Genomic DNA, 22,596 nt, shown 5'->3' with positions numbered 1-22,596 from the left:
CCAACTGAGTTTCATTGCTCAAATGTCTCTGATCTTAATCCAAGTGGTAATCTCAATTGCTACAGGTATTTTTAGTACCTTCTATTATCAGAACCAGAGATGGGAGTTCATACAGTAGAAAAGCTGAACTAGAGCAGATCTTCCCTAATATGACCATTTGCCAAATGTGGAATTCAACTCCCAGATTTCTTTCTTAATTTCTTGATTATGAGGAATTTTGGTACTAGGAATAATAATAATAATGCCAAAAGGATTCACCAGTACTTAGAAGCTTTATAGTTTTTAAACTTACTGGACCTGATACCATTAATTTTGCAAACAACTACCCTTCTTGGAACACCTTCTTAGGTCCTTGACTAGGACCTAATCATTGGAATCAACCCCCAGTTGATTAGACTGTGAAATTCATTTGGCAATAATAATAGTAGTAGTAGTAGTAGTAGTACTAATAATAATAATAATAATAATAATAATAATAATAATAATAATAATACAACCCCCAGTGAAGCACTACCTTGATATGGTTGTGGGGCTTGTGTGCTCTGAGGAGGATGACAGCTATGCCAGAGGTTCAACCATACTTGACAGGACTCATCAGAGGAGCCAGACAAAGAGTGTCTCTCCCATAAACAATATGGTGAAACATAATTTACAGAAACCCATACTGGATCTGTCATTGCCCGGGTCAACAAGGACCACGCTAGGTGTTCTAGTTCCTGGACATCTAGTGACAAGTGGGCTACAGGACTCAGGACTGTTGAATGAGCAACCAGGGCCAGCAACTGCAGAACTACTACAAGAAAAGTTGTTCACGAAGACTGAAAACAAAGAAATAATGATCTGGTATTACATCTCAAGTCCAACAGGAACAGGATATCTGAAAAGAATGCACCACTTCTGGAAAGAACAACATCCAGAATCAGAAATAACAGAACAGAGGCTAGCAGATCAACGTCAATTTATAACACGAAATAAAGTATTCACAAAAGTAGAATTGGAAGAACTGCATAGGTCTACCCAGGGAAAAGAAATCGAAGCCTTCCCAGAAGTAGCTCAGACAGTAGAGCTTTCTCCTCAGAAATCACAAAGCCCTCTAACAAAAAAGCAAGAGGAATAGAAACAAAGAAAAACTGAGCATCTAATACAGCACAAAAACAACAGAATAAGGTTGCCTGCATTGAAGCTTGTTACAAAGAAACAGCTAGCACAATGATGCCAATACTATAATATCAAATATAAGCACCAGCTCACTGCAAGAAACAAACCAAATGATGTATAGCACAGCTGCAGTTATAACTGAATACCTTGGATGCAAAATCAGCGAACAAGAAAAAAAGCCAAACAATGCACCACCAAAATGGAAGATCAGGTTGGAAAATAAGATCAGCATGCTAAGATCAGATGAAAGAAAAGAAGCTGAAGAACAAAAAGACCAAAGAATACCTGATCAAGAAATATCACTTAGAAACAAGGAAGATCAAAGAAGCACTGGAAATAATAAAGCAGCAAATAACAGCCATAGCCAAGGAGATCAGCAGATATGAAACTTGAATTGCACACTACAGGCAGAATCTTCAATTTCAGTTGAATCAGAAATGTTTCTACCAATCCATCAACGGAGAGACTGCAATGAACCAGTCAACATCTGACAAAGAAGAAACAGTGCAGTTCTGGGTGCAGCTATAGGACAACTCAAAGAAATACAACAAGAATGCAACTTGGATGAAGGAGGTACATAAGAATAAAAAAGAAGCTGAAATGAAAGAACTTGTAAAACTGCAGAAATGGTGGAGAAAAGGGCAAGGAAGATCAAGAATTGGTCAGCAACAGGTGAAGATGTACTGCATGGTTTTTGGTTGAAACATCTGACTGGTCTGCACCCACTCGTTGCCAATCAGTTTAACAACATACTGCAAGGAGGTGAAATTGAAGATTGGTTAACATCTGGCAAAACCTACCTGATAATGAAAGATCCAGCAAAAGGGGTAGCACCAGGCAACTACATGCCAATTACCTGCTTGCCAACAACTTTCACATTGCTAACTGGTGTAGTAGCTGATGCAGTCCAACAGCATCTAGTTGAAAACAAGTTCTTTCCATCTGAGCAGTAAGGAAATGGCCCAAACAGCAGAGGGACAAAAGATCAGCTCCTAATCGATAAGATGATTCTGGAAAACTGTAAGAGAAGGAAAACCAACTTGAATGTAGCTTGGATTGATTACAAGAAGGCATTCAACTCCCTGCCACATGATTGGATAATCAAGTACCTAAAAATAACAGGAGTCAGTAGAAACATCAGAAGCTTTGTGCAAAGATCAGTGGCACAATGGAAGATACAGCTGCTGGTCAATGGTAGTAGACTGGGAGAGGTTAACATCAAGACAGAAATCTTTCCAAGAGACTCATTATCACCACTACTGTTTGTGATTGCATTGATTCTTCTGTCAACAGTACAGAACAAGTCAGGCCATGGCTAGCAAACATCAAAAACATCTGCCAGGTTCTCCCACCTCCTTTACATGGATGTTCTGAAGCTGTATGGAAAAACACCATCAGAAATGGAATTGCTGCTCAACACTGTCCAAATATACAATGGAGTTTGGACTGGACAAATGTGCCACCCTTACTATCAACAGGGGAAAAATAGTAAAAACTGAAGGAATCAAGATGCCCAATGGAAATAACATCAAGAATCTGGATGAAGAAGATCACTACAAATACCTGGGTATCCTTCAGGCTGACATCAAGCACACTGAAGTCAAGACGAAGGTTAGTAGTGAATACATCAGAAGACTGAAGAAGATCTTAAAGTCCAAACTCAGTAGCAGAAATACCATCAAGGTGATTAACACCTGGGCAATTCCACTCACTAGATACACAACTGGAACAGTGGGCTGGACTCAAGCAGAACTAGAAGCCCTGGATAGGAAGACCAGAAAAATAGTGACAATGAATCATGCCTTCATCCCTCAGTGATGTGACAGACTCTACTTGCCAAGGAGCATAGGTGGGTGTGGAATGTTGCAAATACATCAGATAGTTGAAGAAGAAAAAAGAGCATTAGAAGAATATCTGAAGGACAGTGATGAGGATGCACTGAAGCTAATACACCATGAAGGCTTACTGAGTACTGAAGAGACCAAACTGGCCTCCAGGAAAGACCAAATGAAAAATAGAAAAGAGACATGGCAAGGCAAAGTATTACATGGCCATACAGAAAAAAATTAGCAGGCAAAGCAGATAACAACAAGACCTGGTAATGGCTAAGAGCAGGAAAGTTGAAGAAAGAGATAGAGGGCCTAATTCTGGCTGCACAAGACCAAGCCTTAAGAATAAATGCATACAAAGCCAGAATTGAGAAGACAGCAACAGATAGCAAATGCCTCCTCTGCAAAGAGGCTGAAGAAACAGTGGACTACCTAGTTACAGTAGCTGCTGCAAGATCGCACAGACTGACTACAAACAATGGCATGACAAAGTAGCAACAATGGTGCATTGGATTATCTGCAAGAAATACCTTTGCCTGCAAGCAAGAATTGGTGGGACTACAAAACAGACAAAGTAATAGAAAATGAACAAGCTAAAGTGCTCTGGGATTTTAGAATTCAATCAGATAACCACTTGCCACACAATGCCCCAGACTTAACAATTGTTGATAAGAAAGACAAAAAAGTCTGGATAGTAGACATTGCAATACCTGGAGACAGCAGAAGAGAAGAGAAAGAGCTGGAGAAAATCACAAAATATAAAGACCTGCAAATAGAAGTAGAACGACTACGGCAAAAGAAAGCAAAGAAAGTACCAATAGCTATAGATATCTTGGGTTCAATCCCAAAACATCTGGAACACCACTTGAACACTATCAGCATTGACAAAATCACCACCAGTCAATTGCAAAAAGCAGCTTTACGTGGAACAGTTTACATCCTGCGATGATACCTTTATCACCATCAAACAACATCTGCCTATCCCAGGTCCTTGGGAAGGACTCAATAGGTGGATAAAAATGCCAAATCCAGTCTAAACATTTGGCTGCCTGGGTGACCAACAATAATAATAATAATAATGGTGCAGCACAAAAGAAAAGCCCTTCACAATTATTACAGATTAATAGAAGCGAATATGTGTAGCTCAGGGTTGAACTGTGGAGTCCCTGGGGTTCTCTGAGTTTGGTTGTTTTCTTGCAAACATTTCTTTACCTGGCTAAGTAACGTCTTCAGTGCTAGAATGAAATGGGGTTTGCTCTCTGTTTATATACAGTGGCATGCCCTGCTAGTGTTGGTGGAGGTGGGGGTTTGGTTTGGTTTGGTTTTTTGATCCCCCCCCCCCCGTAGTTCCTTGATTAGGGTATTGTTTACTGCTTGATTGTATGTCTGGTGATAATCTTGGCATCAACATCAACAGGCACATAGAGATAAACAACATCAACACACTATTCAAAAGAGACAATAAAAAGGAAAACAAAAAACCAGAACACCTCACCAGCAATCATCACCCAGATAAGCAGAGATGAACACCAAGATTATCACCAGACATACAATCAGGCAGTAAACAATACCCTAATCGAGGAACTACCAGAGGGGAAAAAATAAAACAAAACAAAACCCAGACCCCCACCAGCACTGGCAGGGCATGCCACAGTATATAAACAAAGAGCAAACCCCATTCCATTCTAGCACTGAAGATGTTACCTAGCCGGGTAACGAAACGTTTGCAAGAAAACAACCAAGCTCAGAGAACCCCAAGGACTTCACAATTACAAATCAATAAAATTAGTTCAGAATTTAACAGCAACCTAGTAAACAAATATTAGTAACACTAACACAGCCAACGTGCAACAATATATGTATAAAATAATGCCCTGGGATAGGACCAAGTATACGTATATCCATAATCACTGGCCCACATTTTTAAAGGGCATCTCTAGAAGGCTGAAATAGGATTTCCAGTTAAGGCTATAATGGGCATAATGGATAATCCACTACAGATGGCAAACTAGAGAATTAAATGACATCGGCAGGGGAGTCCCAGGATCTCCCAAATCCAATTGGAAAATGAAATTCTTGAAATATTTACCTAGCATTACCAAAATACTACAGCAATGCAGCTGTGTACAGCAAAGGCATTGCAAAAGCAGAAACCTGCCAAACAATGTTGCAGAAATGCCAGTTTAAAAAGACTTGGAAGTCCTCTAATCAAATCAAATGCAAAGTTTGTTTTGCAGGGTTTTTTTCAGTCCCAGACTTTGTGTATCTAATTAGCCTGGACAAATGTTTATCAGCAGTGTCCTCAAATAATATTACGTCTTTTCCGAGCATTCCTCAGAGGAAGCCAATAAATCATATAATATTGCTGTGAGCTCCTGTCTTCAATAACCACATTTTAAAAATGTATAATCCTTTCAATTCTTTGCCAAAACTGAGCAGCATATTCCAACTTGCCTGGGTTAAATTGCCTAAATTGCTTAGGCCCATCTTTCTGCTTTAAAGCAAGAATATTAAAGAGTCGAAGGACCCAGAGCTGCTGTTTCTGTGTCATGTTTATTTATTTATTTATTTATTAAATTTGTCCCCGCCCATCTCCCCCCAATAGGGGACTCTGGGCAGCTCACAACACATTAAAAACAATAAATAAATATACAATTAAAAGCCTATATACACAGTTATAAAAGATGAAGGAAAAAGTCCAGGAGACCAGTGGTCCAGGGCAGCAATGCCAGGCCTCTAAGGGGCTAGCCAATCCCACACTTGATGACTTCCCTCCCCACCCCAGGCCAGATGGCAGAGCCAGGTCTTCAGATCCCTCCAAAAGGCTAGGAGTGAGGGGGCCAAACTCACCTCTGGGGGCAAGATATTTCAAGCTACAGCAGAGAAAGCCCGCCTTCTGGACCCCGCTAGTCGGAGTTCTTTTGCCAAGGGGGTCCGGAGCATGCCCTTTCTGTGTGATCGGCTGGGATGGGTTGAAGTCGTGGGGAAGAGGCGGCCCCTCAGGTAACCTGGTCCCATGCTTTAAAGTAATAACCAACACCTTGAATTGGACCCGGAAGCAAACCGGTACCCAATGCAGCTAGCGGAGCAATGGTGTTATGTGGGTCCTTCTTCGGGCCCCAAAAATAGCTCACGCGGCTGCATTCTGGACCAGCTGAAGCTTCCAGATACTCTTCAAGTGATGCCCCATGTAGAGCACATTGCAGTAGTCTATCTGGGAGATAACAAGAGCATGAGTAACCGTTCAAAGGGCATCCCAATCCAGGAAAATGTGTAACTGGTGCACAACCCAAAGTTGTGCAAAGGCCCTCCTGGCCACGGCTACCCTCTTTAAGCAGGAGCTGTGAGTCCAGGAGGACCCCCAGATTACGCACTGGGTCTGTCTGGGGCAGTGCTACCTCATCCAGCACCAAAGATGACAAAGTCTGGGATACAGAGGAGCCATTAACCCACAGCCACTCCATCTTACCAGGATTCAGCTGAAGCTTGTTGTTCCCCATCCAGACCCTTACAGCCTCCAGGCACCACGAGAGGCCGGTCATGGCATCAGTTACCTCACCTAAGATGGAGATGTATAATTGAGTATCATCAGCATACTGATGATACCTCATCCCATGATGGCAGATGATCTCACCCAGCGGTTTCATGTAAATGTTAAAAAGGAGTGGAGAGAGAACCAAACCCTGCAGCACCCCACAAAGGAGGGGCCGAGGATGGGACCTCTCGCTCCCTATCACCACTGCTTGAGATCGGCCCTGAAGAAAGGAGGTGAACCAGCACAAGACCGTGCCATCCACCCCCAATTCCCTGAGTCGTCCCAACAGGATACTGTGGTTAACGGTATCGAAAGCCGCTGAGAGATCAAGGAGAGCAAGGATGGTCGCACTTCCACCATCCCGCTCCCACCAGAGATCATCCATAAGTGCGACCAATGCCGTTTCCATTCCATAACCGGGCCTGAAACCTGACTGAAAAAGGTCGAGATAATCTGTTTCCTCTAGAACCCTTTGGAGCTGTGATGCCACCACTTTCTCAACCACCTTCCCCAAAAAGGGGAGGTGGGAGACTGGATGGAAATTGTCCAGTACAGAAGGATCCAGGGAGGGTTTCTTGATGAGGGGGTGCACCAATGCCTCTTTAAAGGCAGCTGGAAACACTCCCTCCCGCAAGGATGTATTAACTATCGCCTGGATCCAACCGCATGTCACCTCCCGAGCTGCTTTCACCAGCCAGGAGGGGCATGGGTCCAGATGATAAGTGGTGGCCTTCACAGTCCAGAGGATCCTGTCTACTTCCTCAGGAACAACAGGATCAAACTGTTCCCAGATAACTGGGTAAGAATGACCCCCTGGTATCTCTCCAGACTCTGCACCATGCTTGGAGTCTAACTTGGAATGAATCTGAGCAATTTTATCCTGCAAATGCTCTGAAAATTCCTCTGTACAGCCCTGCAAATGAATCCCCAGATTCCCCCTACCAAGGAGGGATCTAGTGATCCCAAACAAGGCCGCCGGGCGGCACCCTGCAGACATGATAAGGGCGGAGAAGTATTGACGCTTCGCCACTCTTATCGCCACAATGTAGGCCTTGATAGCGGCTCTAACCTGTGTTGGGTCAAATTCAGTCTGTGCCTTCCCCCAGTGGTGCTCTAGACATCTCTTGACCCTCTACAGCACCCTCAACTCCTCCATAAACCACAGGGAGTGTCGGGACCGATGTGGCAAGAGAGGTCGCATAGGCACGATCCTGTCCAAGGTCCCGGCTGCCTCCCTATTCCAAGCAGCAGCCAAGGCCTCTGCTGGACCGTGCAGCAGATCCACAGGAATACCCCACAGCTCCCTCTGAAACCCTGACGGGTCCATCAGGCACCGGGAGCAGACCTCTCACTAGTCGGCAGGGCGGGCATCCCATGCACTCACTCACACCTCCTGTCTCTCACCCAGCAGGTGGATCCTCACATCCTCATATGCTCCTAGACTCCCTCCCAGACTCTCACTACCAGGAGGGAGTCCCAGATTCACACTGGAGGGACCCTATGGCTCTCCACTGGCGCTGGGTGGGATTAAGTAGTGCTGGCTAGATGTTCTTAAAAGGACAAAAGGTTAAGATTGAGATTTTGTCAGTGACTCTTCTGCCATGTCACCAGAATGCCCTATGGTTGCAAAATTTATTGACTGGCCTCATAATGCCAATATTGTCCAACTGATACCCATGTGGAATGGAAGGAAAGACAATCCTGTCTTTCCTTCATGCAGATAAATCTGTTTCTCCACCCAAAAACTTACCACATTATCAGCACAATTCAAACATGGAAGGCAATTATACTGTGATGACATATCCATGGAGTTGATTACCTAAGGCTGTCATTCAATCATTCTTCTTCCCAGCCCCTTCAGAACAACTCTGTGTGTCCAATTAGCTTCTAAAAATTTTGCGCTATGTTTTCAGGAGACAAATAGATGCTTCATGAACTAGGGAGAAATTGAAACTACTAGCAAGTATTTTACTTGTGTAGGGAAAGGACGCTTCCATACTCACATGCAATAGGAGAAGGGCCTGTAGAAGGACTGGAAGGATAACCATTATTTGATCAACCTAGAGAAGAGCAAGAACAATTATCAGTTGGTCAAGTTTGTCAGGAAACATCCTAATATTTTGTACCCATGATATAGATGGCATTATGACCATTAGAATAATAAGAAAAGATAGATCTATCACAAAATAATCCACTGATATTTAATGCCATGTTTACAAGACTTAAATAACTGGTCTTTGGAAATGTCTCTGCTTGATTTTTCTTCTAAATTCGTGCACATTTAGAGAGTTTTTTAAAACACAAAAACACAACTGTGTTGTAGAATGGTTGGGCAATTCTGTTTTATCAGAATTCTCTGTCCTATTATAGAAAGAAGCAGTTGGTGGTCAGTGCACCATATCTTGCCTGCATATGTCTAGCAGTTGGAGACAGCTCATCTGTGTTTTGGACAAACATGTCATTGCTGTCTAGAGCAGAATGTGCTTGAATACATATACACTGCATTGATTGTTTATTTCTGCTCACTCTCTCCAGCTTTCAGAAAAGGGAAACTGTCATTCTGCGGCTTTTAATTTCATCCAGAAATACATTCATGGAGGGATGGTTAGCTGGATGGGCTTATAATAGGCTCCTACTTTTTATGATACCAAGCTCAGTTACTATGTTAGAAGACTGATGAGCGTATAGATTGCCTACTCTATTCAGTGTACCTCACAGTATTCTCCGTGGCTGTCTCTGGCTTAACAGCAAAGTCTAATATCCAGCTCTACACCATTGTAGTTACCCGAGTACTGAATTCTTGCCTTCCTGATGTTACTGCTCAAATTAAATTGGGAGGGGGGATCCACTTCTTATCTCTTGTGATAGCCAAGGCATATTTAAATTGAAATTGGATGGATTGTATTTCATTATCCACTTTGCCCATTATTTAATGTAAATGTTGAATGAAGAGCAAACTGGCCACCTCCATTGGACCTACCCTTGATTTAGCTCTTAGCCAGTTTAATAATTCATAATTGCTCATTTCCTTAACTTTGTAAAGATATCCTCAGAGATATTAAAATATGGCTTTACACTCTTAGTTTTATATGTTGCATCTACTTTATTGTATTGCTTGATGTGCAAGAAAGTGGAACAGGTTAGGTGCACACAGATCACCCTTTGTGTCTCAGCCATAGTGTGCTATCCTTAGTTGTTCATAGCCATAAAGCCAACCTGACCATTTCTTTTCCTTTAGATATGTAAAAGGACTGGAAAATCAGTAATTAGGTGGTGGTGGAATGAAAACTGATTTTCTTAAATATATTTTTGAGCGTATAAGAAAGTTAACAAAATGCTAAGCAACAGGTTTAGTACCAAGGTGGGGAACCTGTGGCCTTCAGATGCTGCTGATTTGCAGATACCAGTTGCCTCAACCAACACGGTCAGTGATGAATATGCTGGGAATTATCATCCAGTAACTTCTTGAAGGACACAGGTTCTCCAGTCCTGATTTAGTTTTATTTGTCCCACTTATCATCTTATCCTGATATGGAGGAGGAGAAGGAAAAAATGCTTCCATTTTACCTAAATCAGCCTTTAGCAAACCATCTGATCTCTAAATTGTACTAGTGTTAACTATTGTTATTCAAAACATAATTTGAAGTTAGTTTATTTCTCCACAATTAGTCAAATCAGCCAGTCTAAAATAGACATGAAAACTTCTGCACTTTTGTGGCCATACCAGAGGGGTGGCAGGTGGGATATATGTGTCAGGGAGAGGTTAGGTTCATTGTTGTAATGCTGAACCATTTCTGAGTGGAACTCTTGCTTCCAGTAGAATTTGATACCACAACCTCTCCACACTTAATAACCAAATCCATTTTTCAGGAACTTGGGTGTAAATTTCTGTGGCATAGTTTGCCTTCTGATTCAACTGAGAGCAGACGATGATTTAGCATTTTGTAAGATATTTCAAATTCAAAATATCTAAGCTAAAATGCCTCACTTTGAGTTGAAAACAGTTGCTTTGAGAGCCAATTTGGTGTAGTGGTTATAATGCTGGTCTAGAAACCAGGAGTCTGTGAGTTCTAGTCCTCCCTTAGGCATGAAAACCAGCTGGGTGACTGAGCTATTTTTTCTCAGGCCAACACCTTACAGGGTTGTTATGGGGAAAATAGGAGACAGGAGCATTAAGTATGTATGCAGCCCTGAGCTGACAAAATTAAATGAGGGGTAAAAAAAATCTAATAATTAATAAATAAAAAAGGTGTTTCCTATTCCAAGCAGGCTGTTTTTATCATGTTTCTTGAGTTCAAAATTTCTAACTGATCTGACAGCCCATTTTAAATTGTGAAAACCAGGCAGTATGACTTTGAAACAGTTTGGATTTGAAAAGTTTTGCCCACCACTGCTTTAATTCCTTTTTGAAATGAGACCTGCAAGAGAGAAATAGAGATTTAATGTGATTCATTAAGCCCTAATAAGTAATACTGATTTAGTTCATTCTTGTAAATTAAACGTAGCCTATCCTTGAAGTCACCATTAATTATGATCTCTGTGACTGACATCTATGGGTTATGCACCACTGTAAAATTCATTGGGAGCATACAAAGGTTTACTGTTGGAGGCTGATCATCCCCTTTCCACAGCGTACCTTATAACAGTGTTTTTCAAATTTGGCAACTTTAAGGTGTGTGGATTTCAGCTCCCAGAATTCCCCAGCCAGCTTGCTATCTGGGGAATTCTGGGAGTTGAAGTCCACACATCTTAAAGTTGCCAAGTTTGAGAAACACTGATTTAGAACACTTCACAAGACTCTGCCCTACAAGATGGTGGAATGCTTCTCTCCTAAGTGCACAGCACTAACTGGATGGATTTTTTTGTCTTCTCAGTGAGCAGCTCTCCACTGCTATGGTCTTAAGGGCTCCTTTTCAAAAGTATGGTAGCTCAAGATGTAACTTCTGTCTGATCCTCAGCCTTCTATGGAGGCATCTTATGGCTTGTCTACAGGTCCTGTTGACACTCTGTGAAGACACTCCATTATCTGTTTTTAGAGGACATGGCCTTCTGATGTAGGCATTGTTGAACTTCCAGCCCACTGCAGAGGCAGCCATATTTGTCCTTAGCTATTCCAGTTTTGAAGTAATGTTTTCCTTTTTCTGACCCAAAGATTGGCATTTAAACATATAAACAGTACCTCACTCATTATCTCAGGGATTATGTGGTCAAGGGCTGACATCTGCTGAGTGCCACTTGGCCAAAGGAGGCTACTAGAGGTGTGATCCTCCTGTCCATTCATTGGGCACTGCCCTCTGTGGCCATTTAACTTGGGCTGCAGGAGAGAGAGAAATGGTTCCCATGGAGGCATTTGCCCATGTGATACCTCACTGAAATGTAAACACCACTCAGGCATTATGCAGGCTCTCTATATACACAGGTATATAGATCTGGAAGACTATTAAACCTGTTATTAAACATGTGTTCAGTGGGCTTTCAAAAGACTGATAAACTGGAACGTTGAAGAGAATGGGAACAAAGGAAGGAAGAGGCTGCTGCTGGTCAGTTCAAAATGGGAAAGGGATGTATTCCTGGTTCTGTCCCAAATGAGCACATTCCAGATTTTCTGCTGCTTCTGTCGAGAAAGGGTTTTGCATTGTTGTGCTTTCTTCTGTTTTTAATTACTTTGGGATGGAGCCAGTGCCATTTTGTCTACTTTAATGACACTTTGTGGGATATTTCTGGGTGCTGCCAACTGCAGCCAATTGCTGCCAGCACTGATGATCTCAAGGAGCATTTAGTGATTTGAGATATTTGGGAGTTAGGGTGAATGGACAAGAGTTTTGGCAGTTTCCTCTTCTAGTCCAATGGCAAGAAGGCCGGTAAACCTGTGTCCAAAAATAGTCCAGCTAGAAAGTTGCTGCACTGGAGGATAAAGTGGGAGGGAGCTGTCTTGATGCCCCATGCAAGATGTCATCTGCTTCCCCCCACACCCCTCCTCTGCCCCACTGACATTCTCTACTAGGCCAGATGAAGTAGAGGGAACTCTCTCAATGTGCCATGCAAGTTTCTTTGGCTTCATCCTGCATCCCTCCTCTACCCCATTAACCTATCATTTGAGCTATTTTTGGACACATGTCTATCAATTGTCCACAGACCAGTAGACATGTATTTAGAAATGGCCTGAGTGAGAGATTATCAACACAGAGCACTTAGGCAACTTGAAAGGTGGCTAAATCCTTTTTTCCCAGCACTTTTGCAAGAAATAGGCACCATAAATTATTATTTCAGTGACTGCATTGTACTTTCTGACAGATTCACTAGCACAAGAAGATCTCTTAAGTATCATGATTCCCTTGTGAGATCCAAGCTTGCCAGATGCACAGGCCCACTTAGATTTGGAAATACTGTACTATCAGCTCAACCCATTCAACACTCCTCAGATGATAGTGATTACCAATTAATAATCTCACAATCTCTTTCTAGCTCCTACCTGAATGGTAATAGGAGAGATTCAGTTCTCCCCTTTGTAAGACATTATGGCTAGTGTTTGGCAAATAATGCAAATGGTACATTTCTTCTATCATAGCTTTAAGAAACTGGAACAGCTTATGTGGGAGCCGGTCTTTCAGTTGACACAAATTCAGTAGCTGAATCAGTTACAAGATAGCTGGCTCCATCACAGAAGACATCCTTGATTGCAATCCACCAGCCTCACCTAGGAATCCTGGATGAAAACTGAGTACATCCCTTGTAAGGGAGATGGGCTTTTCAGGTGTAAGTCCGGTGATACTTAAAGGATATCCTAAAAGTTTAGTTGATGGGGCTCAATCTGCAACAGTGACAATCTAACCAGTTCTACAGATGGAACTGACAGCAGGGACACCACAATTTCTACCTATGGATGACAGCCAAGCAAATATTTCTTTCAGGGGCATCCTGCTAGATGGTTGTTTCCATCATTAACTCAATCCGTATCATTTTATCACCATTCCCTCCCAGGGATCCTGAAGGCATCCTTGATTCTGTCCTGACAGGGTTGCTATTCCAGGACCAACTATGCTGATTCCTGCACATATTGGTCACTTTCACTATGGATAGATGTGTCCTATTATCATTATGTCACCTTCAAGATATCCCATCATTTCTTCATGTCTTATTTATTTATTTATTTATTTATTTATTTATTTATTTATTAAACTTGTCCCCACCCATCTCCCCCCAATGGGGGACTCTGGGTGGCTCACAACATATTAAAACAATAAATAGATATACAATTAAAATTTATAACAGTACATGTTTACAGAAATAAAAGGGAAAAAAATCTTTTTGGGGGTCTTATTTGGGGTTTAGATGTGGACCCTGTGCAGCAAGTCATATACTTTATGAAGTATATGACTTCAACCACCTGCTTGTGCTTCAAGATGGCCAAGGAGCCACAACTAGTAGCTTTCCAAGGTTGCTCTACAAGATAAGTGGCCTCATCGGCAGCTTTTTTGAGAAGACTAGCAACTAGCAGCTACTGAAGTCCAATAGCAGCCTTCCCTTCTACAGTGGTCATTTTTAGAAAGACCATAGGGAATTTCTATACCTTTAATTTAATGGGGCCAAGTTAGGACAACGTTACTTTTAATCTAAAGTGATTCTATAGGTAGTAGAGGCAAAATGTTATCAGCACTCTTCCTGATCCAGCAAGAGAAATCTACTTGTAGATAATTTATGCCCCAGTTGGGAAGGCTAAGGGAACTATGGTTCCCAGCATCTCTCACTATTGACCATGCTATCTGGATCTACAGTAATAGAAACATTTGGAGGGCCACTGGTTCCCATCTGTTTATGCAGTAAACCCATTCATACACTGATGTCCATCAGGAAGTGTTTGTCATGTCTGAATCACAACCCTAATCTGAATCTTAATGAACCATCTAGAATGCACCTTTGATGCATATGCAGACCTACATTCCCATCCAGAGCCATAAAATTTGGGTGTGACTAATTCAAGAGTTGGATCATGAGCAAGCTGTCCCCCTTATGACTGCAGAAATGTTTTAAAAGCAGCAGCTTGAAAGTGCAGACCAGCTATAGTCATAAGCATCTTCAGGGGGTACTCAACTGTTTCTCCAAGTGATAGACTTAATGTGACTTCTGTTTCTTTGAAATAATATAGTTTTGCAATATCTATTTGTTTAAAGTACACAAGCAGAGAATACTTTAGGCAAACAGATCTCCCGTGTCTAATTTTTGGCAAGCCGTGTTTATAGCCCCCTTCCCCCAAAGCCCTAAACCTGTTTTTGTGTAGTTAAAATTCTCAGCATTTTGTCTAGTAATTCACACTCCATTGTCTTTGTGCCAGAAAGCTCCCTCAAACTGTATTTAGTCCATATTTAATTATAGAGATGATATTCATTTATTTCTGTTCTTATACACTGCCTTTCAGGAACCAACCCTCCTGAGATGACTCACAATATTTGAAAAACATAAGCAGTCATTATAACATATTGCAAAGTGTAAAACCATAATTTATAAAGCATAAAAACAAAAAAAATTGTAACAGCAGCCATTAAGCAATATAAAAAAGAACAAGCAGTAAAGCATAAAAATTTCAAACAACAGCAGTTAAATTCAAAACAACTTAAATGCCAATTAAAAGAAAGTCAGAACAAATAGCCTTCAGGGGCCTAGAAATATATCTCTACAGTAGAAGGATGTTCCATAAGCTTAGGAACACTGCTGAAAAGGCACATCTCCAATTGTCCATCTTGTCTAATACCTTACAAGCAAGGCCTTAAAGCCAATCTTAGTACCATAGCAAAATTATTTGGTCCTAAATCTTTGAAATATGCAGCTTATGTTACACCTCAACACATAACCACATAACCAGCTGCATTCTGTATCAGTTGAAGTTTTCAAACATCCTTTAGACAGCCACAGAGCACATTATTGCAAAGAACTAGTGTTGGTGTAACTAGGGTGTATATGGAACAGTAATATAAAGCCATACTAGCTAGAGAAGAGAAGAGTGGAGAACCAGTAGCAGTTAAAGGCACCAGGCTAGAAACTGGGAATCCATGCATTCTACTCCTGCCTTAGGCACAAGGCCAACTGGGTGACTTTGGGTAAGTCACTCTCTCTCAGGAAGAGAGAAGGGAGAAATGGTAAGCCACTTTCAAATATATTGCCAAGAAAACCACAGTGACTTATCCAGGCAGTCACCAGAAGTCAAGACTGACCTGATATGAATTAGCTAGGGAAGAGGGCAGCTGTCATCTAAGAAACTGGAAGGGCCAAGATTAGGCAATGTTGCAATAATTCAGTTTATTGTTACTTGATTTTAGTCTTCATTCTTTCTGCAGGTTCCTGGAGAGAAAGTTGTTGGTAAGGACATGACAGTAATAGTGGAATTCCCCAACCCACTGAAGCAAAGCCTCACCAATGTCTGGGTCCGACTTGATGGCCCTGGTGTGCTAAAACCAGCCTCAAAATTATTCAGGTAAGAAAAAGCCTAGTATGGCACTAGTTTTCTGTGCATTCATAGCAAAATTAACACTTGATCTGCCATCATACATGAGCAATGTCTACTTCTCTCTTCAGGCCATCTAAATCAATCTTCTTCAACCACTTGCTCTCCAGATGTGTCAGGATTATAACTCCCAGAAATTGCAGCTAGCAAGGTTCTGCTAACTGGGGCTTTAGGGAGTGAGTACCCCCAAATAGCTCTGAAATGGAGGAATTGGTCTAAATAATTATAAGTCTGTGTTCCTTCCTCAGGCATCACTGACAGCAAGACACTGTATCCAGATAATGAACAGGATAACTTAGTGTTACAGTAATGTGTTACTGGAATAGTTTAGCAGCTAAATTATGAAAACATAATCCAGTAAGACCATGATTTAAAATGTCAGTTATTTTAACAAAGCATTAAATAAGATAGCATTTCTCTGCCTCATCCTCATTACCATTTCTACCCCATCTGATAATGGTGACAATAAGATACATTTTACAAGGCTGTGGCATTCCTATAGATGTAACTCCAGTTCTTGAAACATTGAAAAGTTCCTATATAAATGCTTATGACACTTCCATATGAGAATTCTGAATCAGTTTGAAAGCAGTTCCAATGTCAACCATGCTGGGGATCTGACTGATTTAATTCAGATTCAGCTGTGATGTAGTTGAAACCAGTACAAAGCTCTTCCCTTCCCTTCCCTTCCCTTCCCTTCCCTTCCCTTCCCTTCCCTTCCCTTCCCTTCCCTTCCCTTCCCTTCCCTTGTGATTTCAGTCACTTATTGGAGGGAAACTTTCCCTCACTCTTCCTCCTAATTCCTGAAATTCAGATCCTGCAAAGGGAATGTTAGTTTGATGCTATGAAGCTCTCTCTCAATGGACAAGAAGAAAGGAGGAGGGGTGAACATTGTAAAGCCAGTTAGGCTGGCTGGCTGGCTGGCTGGCTGTCTTTCTTTCTTTCTTTCTTTCTTTCTTTCTTTCTTTCTTTCTTTCTTTCTTTCTTTCTTTCTTTCTTTCTTTCTTTCACCACAAGAATTAGATTTTTTAAAGGAAGAATAAAAAAATCTGAGATTCCTGAGTTTGCATTAATATACAAATTGAACCTGCTTATCAATAGTGAAGATTTGTTGAGTTGTGAGTCAGGAGAGAATTTTATTCCAAGGAAAATTCACTCTCCTTCATTAAATATCTGGAGACTAGTAAACCTTTTTTTTTCATTCAGTGGTAATTCTGACTTAATATATTAATCTGGTTCTGCTATTTTTAAATTGTTTTAAATATTTTACTGATTTTTTTTATTGTTATGCTGCCATCTTCATATTTATTTTTATATTGATATTGAAAGGATGGTTTTAAGAATTAGATCAGGAACAAGGAATCTACAATTATCTGGATATTGCTGAACAGCAGTTTCCAGCATCTCATATTATTGGCCGTGTTGTTGGAACTCTTGGAAGTTGTAGTTTAGTAGTCACTTGAGAGCTATAGGTTTCCCACTCCTGTGTTAAATTATGGAACTGTTTGAAGATAAGATGTGATGTAAATGTTTTTAATTAAAAAAGAAGTACTGAGTTACATTTTCATTTGGCATGATTGTGGTAAGTTAAAGTCATAGAAGATAAACCATCACAAATTGTTTAAATATTAATCCCATTTTCCTCACTATATTGATGATGAATGACCAGTCTACCTTGACAGCTTAACACATTACCGAGAATAATCCATCACTGTCAGGCCTAGCCCAAGGAACTCCAAGAGACAATGCAAATTCAGTTCAGCAATGTTTATTAGCTACAACCTCTAGCAAGAATCTTCCCAGACTGAAACCCCATCTCCCAAGTCAGCCAGCCACAACATTGTGAATTCCTCAGGGAGGTGCCAGTCTCATCCTCTTATATCTCCCACGCTCCTTCGGAGAGCTAAAAAAATGTTTATCTCCCTGAGCCTGGCCTTCATAATTCCATTCCATCACAATCACCAAATTCCTCTAAGTAAATTGAATTAGTTCAGTTTTATTCCATTAGCAAAAAATTAAAATAATACTTTTTTCCTCTGGGATACATTCCAGTTTGTTTTTACTTATTTCTGAACAAGTCCTTTTGGAAATGCTATCTTCAATCTTCTAGATTGCATTATTTCTTTATTTATAAAGTTATATCCAAGGGACTATTTTAAAGCCATCCAGATTTACACAAAAACTATGTTCTACACTCCAGTCACCAGCTTCAATGAGGATTCATGGTTTTGTTTTTTTCTGAAACTATAGAGTCAAGGCTTAAGTGGAAACAATTCTGAAATTTTTTATTATTGAGTGATAGCAAAGATCTAAGGGCCAAACTAAATACTAAGCAGATCCATGAATAGCCCAGGTCCCACCCTCTATGTGTGTTTTTTTCATTAAGAGTCTTGGATTCAGCCTGGGGATACAGCAGTGGAGTAACCACCGCTATTACCACTATTATTACCTTGATTTAAATCATCTTTCTACAACTGTAATTTTCCCAAGGTAGAAAAAAAATGGACAAGTGAAGACAAATATATATGTGTGAGTCAGATTTATATCAAGAAAAAGGCAGAGCAAATTTTAATTTTTTAAACAAAGCTCTCATCTAATACTACAGTCCTAATGTAAATCCATCCGTTCTCCTTACAACTATCTTGTAAGTTAAATAAACATAAGATCTCATTCATAAGTTGTCCCAAAAAAGAATATGCCTCTGATTGATGGTTGTGAATTTGCCTAGGAGGTCCACATGTGCATGTACTTTTTTTGTGAGGGGTTTAAAAAAATCCAGCAGTTGGGGGTAGGCTATTTCTATTTCTTCAAAGCACAGATTTTTTTTCTACTGACAAGAGGCTAGTTTATATATTAGATTTATGGCCCATCTCAAACTATGTTTGCATTATTGTATTTCACTGCAGAGAGATTCCAAGGAATTCAACCTTGATCTGGGAAGAAAAATATGTTCCAAAGCAGCCTGGCCTCCGGAAGTTGATTTCAAGCTTGAATTCTGATGCCTTACGACATGTCTATGGCGAGCTGGACATCAATATTCAGAGTGCTGCGTAAAGATTTTCTCCTTTCTTTCCTTTTTTGTTCAGTAATTCCACATTTCATTACAGGAAAGCATAAGGTAGAACTGTACTTTCAAATGCCATAATCCAGAAGTTGCCAAATATACATTCTGCGCGTATGCTTACTATTTTTTCAGTTTAATTTTCAGAAGTTTTTCCCCCAAAACTATGAAAGATCAGGTTCGTACATACATACATACATACATACATACACACACACACAAATATGCACAATTCATTTGTATCATGCCTTTCCTCAAAGTTGATTAGGTAATGTACATAATCCCCACTTTTATTACAAACAACATTGTAAAATCTGTTAAACTAAGGGATTGTGATTGAGTACTAAGCCTTGCACTCATGAGATTGGGATTGAGAATGAGATTGATGGCCTAGCAGCAATTTAGACCCAGGTCTCCTACTTCCTGATCCAACACTCTTTATATCACCACACCATAATTACATGGCATTACAGGTTTACTTGCACTGTTTTTCTTTGCCCATCAACTTCTTTGTTGAGGTCTAGCACTGGACTGATTCTTCTTTGGTCCAAAACTAACATGGACAATACTAAAATAAATTAGCTAAACACCAATATAAAACAGAATTATTTCAAACAGCAGAAAATTACTCAAGATGAGTTAGTCCAAGTGATAGCGTTCCCAACTGATAATAAGAATTTATGACGTTGTGTATTAAAATCAGGACAGTTTTAAAATATTTCAGCCTCTGGAGCACTCTGAATTTTAGTTTTAATTAAAACTTGATATTCCATGGATTTTTTTGAAGAGAAAGAAACAGTACAATAAAATGTTCTCTTTGTTGTCCTTTTTTCCCCAACAAGCTTACATCTGTGTGAGAGTTTGATAAGCATATTTTGAATTCTTATCTTTTTTCCTCACCCTTCATAATAACTAGATTCCTACCAGCAGTTTGAGCAATGTCAAAATGAGAGCCAATGCGTAGAAGCCACTTTGATTCTAATGGGGAAGAGTTAGGGTCACGTGACTTGCTTCAGCAGTTCTGCTAGCAGCTCATATATCCAAAGGGCAACTCTGAGGTTTCACTGAGAATAGAAGCACAGGACACACACACAGCTATGTCTGAAGTGGGTGAGATCAAAATCAGCCGGATGGTGGATGCAGTGCCATAATGCAAGCCCTGCACTTTTGAATGTGCAGGCAGCCTCAAACAAAGCTGATTCTGCACCTCCTCTCAACAGCGGATACTGCTACTTAGATGCATCCCTTTAAGTGGCTTGCCAGCAATTTCAGTACCACGTATTATCATGACTAGTCTCTAAGTCAAATGATCTACTGGTAACCCTTAGGGGGGAGGGTGAATTTGATCTAAGAATCTCCAACATTTGTTGTGGTGCTTTAAGGGTTTAAATGTCACTGCTGCTCAATTGTTCCCACTTGGTTCCTCCTAACAATGGGGGCACAGTTAAACAAATCATGAAGGGTCCTGCCATTGCTTGTCTATTAGGGTAGCCAAAGCATTCTGACTTAAGTGATATCTAGTTGTGGCTCATTATCTATTACCCTTAAACGTATACAAATTATGAGTTGAGCTTGCTAGAACATCAATTAGCATAATGACTGAATACTAGCAGGGGCATCTAGGATGACACAGAAGAGGAGAAAAAGACATTCTGCCCTTAAAGACTACCATAACTGTCCTTCATGGCTCAATGCATACTTCATGGCTCAGTTGTGGAAGAGAGATTGCAAGGGGTTAAATCAGACACTGGGATAATTGTGGAGAGATGCCATCTATGCACTGAAACCCTTTTCTTCTGATCCACAAGCTGCATTTCTGTAGACGAGATCAGCATGGCCCTGCTGTAACATTAGGTAAACTGAAAAAGCTGCTCTAGATCTCCTGTGTCATTGAATTCTACTTTCTTGAAACTTACAAGGTGGCAATACCTAGCCAACTTTGACTGATCTTAAAGAGCTAAGCAGGGTCAGGAGTTACTATTTAGATGGGAAGCCACCAGAACATCTCAGAAGATGACAATAGAAAATCAATTCTGTACTGTTACCAATATTGTAAGAAGACAGCCATGTAAGTCTATATAGCCCAAAATCAGGAGGAGTCTAGTAGCACCACTTCAGACTAACACATTTTATTGAAAAGCAAATGAGCTGTAGCTCATAAAAGCATTTGCCTTTTAATAACATTTGTCTGAAATGGTGCTACCAGATGACTCCTGTTGCCAAGAAAACTATATGGCCAGACTCATGAAGTTATTAGCAGCTGAACTTGGCAAGGGAACATTACCTTTTCACAATTATTATAGGAATGGTTTATTTTGACCTGGAGCCCACCCATTGTTCCAGAAGAAAAGTTGCTTGTGGAACGTTCTACGTCAAGTCTCAAAATAATTTAGTTGGCTGTAGATAATAGCATACCCTGGATGGAATTTGTGGGGAACAACTTGTGACTTAAGGCCCCAGCTACAAGTGGTCATTGATAGTAAGTCTCTTAGGCAGCTCTTTAATGTGCCATGAGCTTATTCCTTTGAGAAATTATCTAATTAAGTGTGCACTGTTAATGAAGTCAGTTTGCATGTAAGTTCTGATTATGCTGCTTTACACTAAAGTCTGCTACTGTTAATCTGCTTTTTACTTTTGTTTCTTAAAGGCTCAGATTTCTCTACTTTTTTACCCCAAACTAATGCAATAAAAGAATTACCTTACCTGCCTGTGTCTCTTCCAGTTTTGGTTGAATGAATTTAGTGCATATTTTGACTTCATCGAGACACATGCATTTTATTCTGTATAGACCCTAATCTGCCATTCCCTAGATTGTAGGACTGCATCTCACAGGGTAGTTTTACATATTGTCATAAGTCAGGGATTTTCAATGCTGTGCACCACAGCACCCAAAACAACCGTAGATCATATCTGCAAAACCTCTAGATCAAAATAACCAGTTTAATTTTGGTTTTTCATTTAATCAGGAAGGCAGTTACTTGCACAGTGGACAATATCTATGCCTCAGTGAGCAGCAGCACCTAGCTGACCTTGGCTTTCTTGGGAACTAAGCAGGATTTGGCCTTTTTCAATCCTTGGGTGGAGATCAAAGGAATTTCAGAGCTCTTGGGAAATGGAAAAATCATCCTGGAAGAAATCTATAGCAAATCATATATTTAATGTTGCCATGGAATCTGGGGTCAAACTTGACTTGGCCTTCTTTACATATTTTCTCAGTGTAAGTTCAATTAAACAAACTTCCTTTTAAATAAGCCTACATGGGGCTATATGAAAAGCAAGCAAACTTTAATTAGTCCATTTCTTTATCCTTCATTTAGTTGAGTTTCTTTTTAAACATAGGCTGAGATATTGGTGATCGCAGTGCCATGGACTGTATTTGTGCCATGTTCTGTAAGTAAACATGGCTTCCTCTGTAATCGAAATATTTGCATTTGCGTGACCCACTGAACCATAAACTGACCACTTAGGTCAAGTTTGCACAATATAGTAGGATAAAAGGTGGTTGACTAATTTG

At 40.5% G+C, this 22,596-nt stretch overlaps 1 protein-coding gene across 2 annotated transcripts in view; it reads left to right on the top strand.

Annotated features, from left to right (window-relative positions):
- Window positions 1-21,774, top strand: part of F13A1 (coagulation factor XIII A chain) — a 101,520-nt gene extending 79,746 nt beyond the window's left edge. The window contains exons 13-14 of one of the 2 annotated variants that reach the window (XR_015794030.1): window positions 15,855-15,991; window positions 18,928-19,063. Coding sequence is in view for 1 of the 2 variants with exons in the window: in XM_088130807.1 (XP_087986933.1) it covers window positions 15,855-15,991; window positions 18,928-19,075 (285 nt within the window). In the remaining variant the exon portion in view is untranslated. Of the gene's footprint in view, window positions 1-15,854; window positions 15,992-18,927 lie in introns of both variants that reach the window. The other variant, XM_088130807.1, reaches the window with a different exon arrangement.
- The last annotated feature ends 822 nt before the right edge of the window (window positions 21,775-22,596 follow it).

Source organism: Python bivittatus, unplaced genomic scaffold, assembly GCF_059951505.1.
Source record: "Python bivittatus isolate LINGU-HERP-01145 unplaced genomic scaffold, Pbiv_v1 ctg000840_np1212, whole genome shotgun sequence".
NCBI lineage: Eukaryota > Metazoa > Chordata > Lepidosauria > Squamata > Pythonidae > Python > Python bivittatus.
This window is presented reverse-complemented; position numbering and strand designations above follow the sequence as displayed.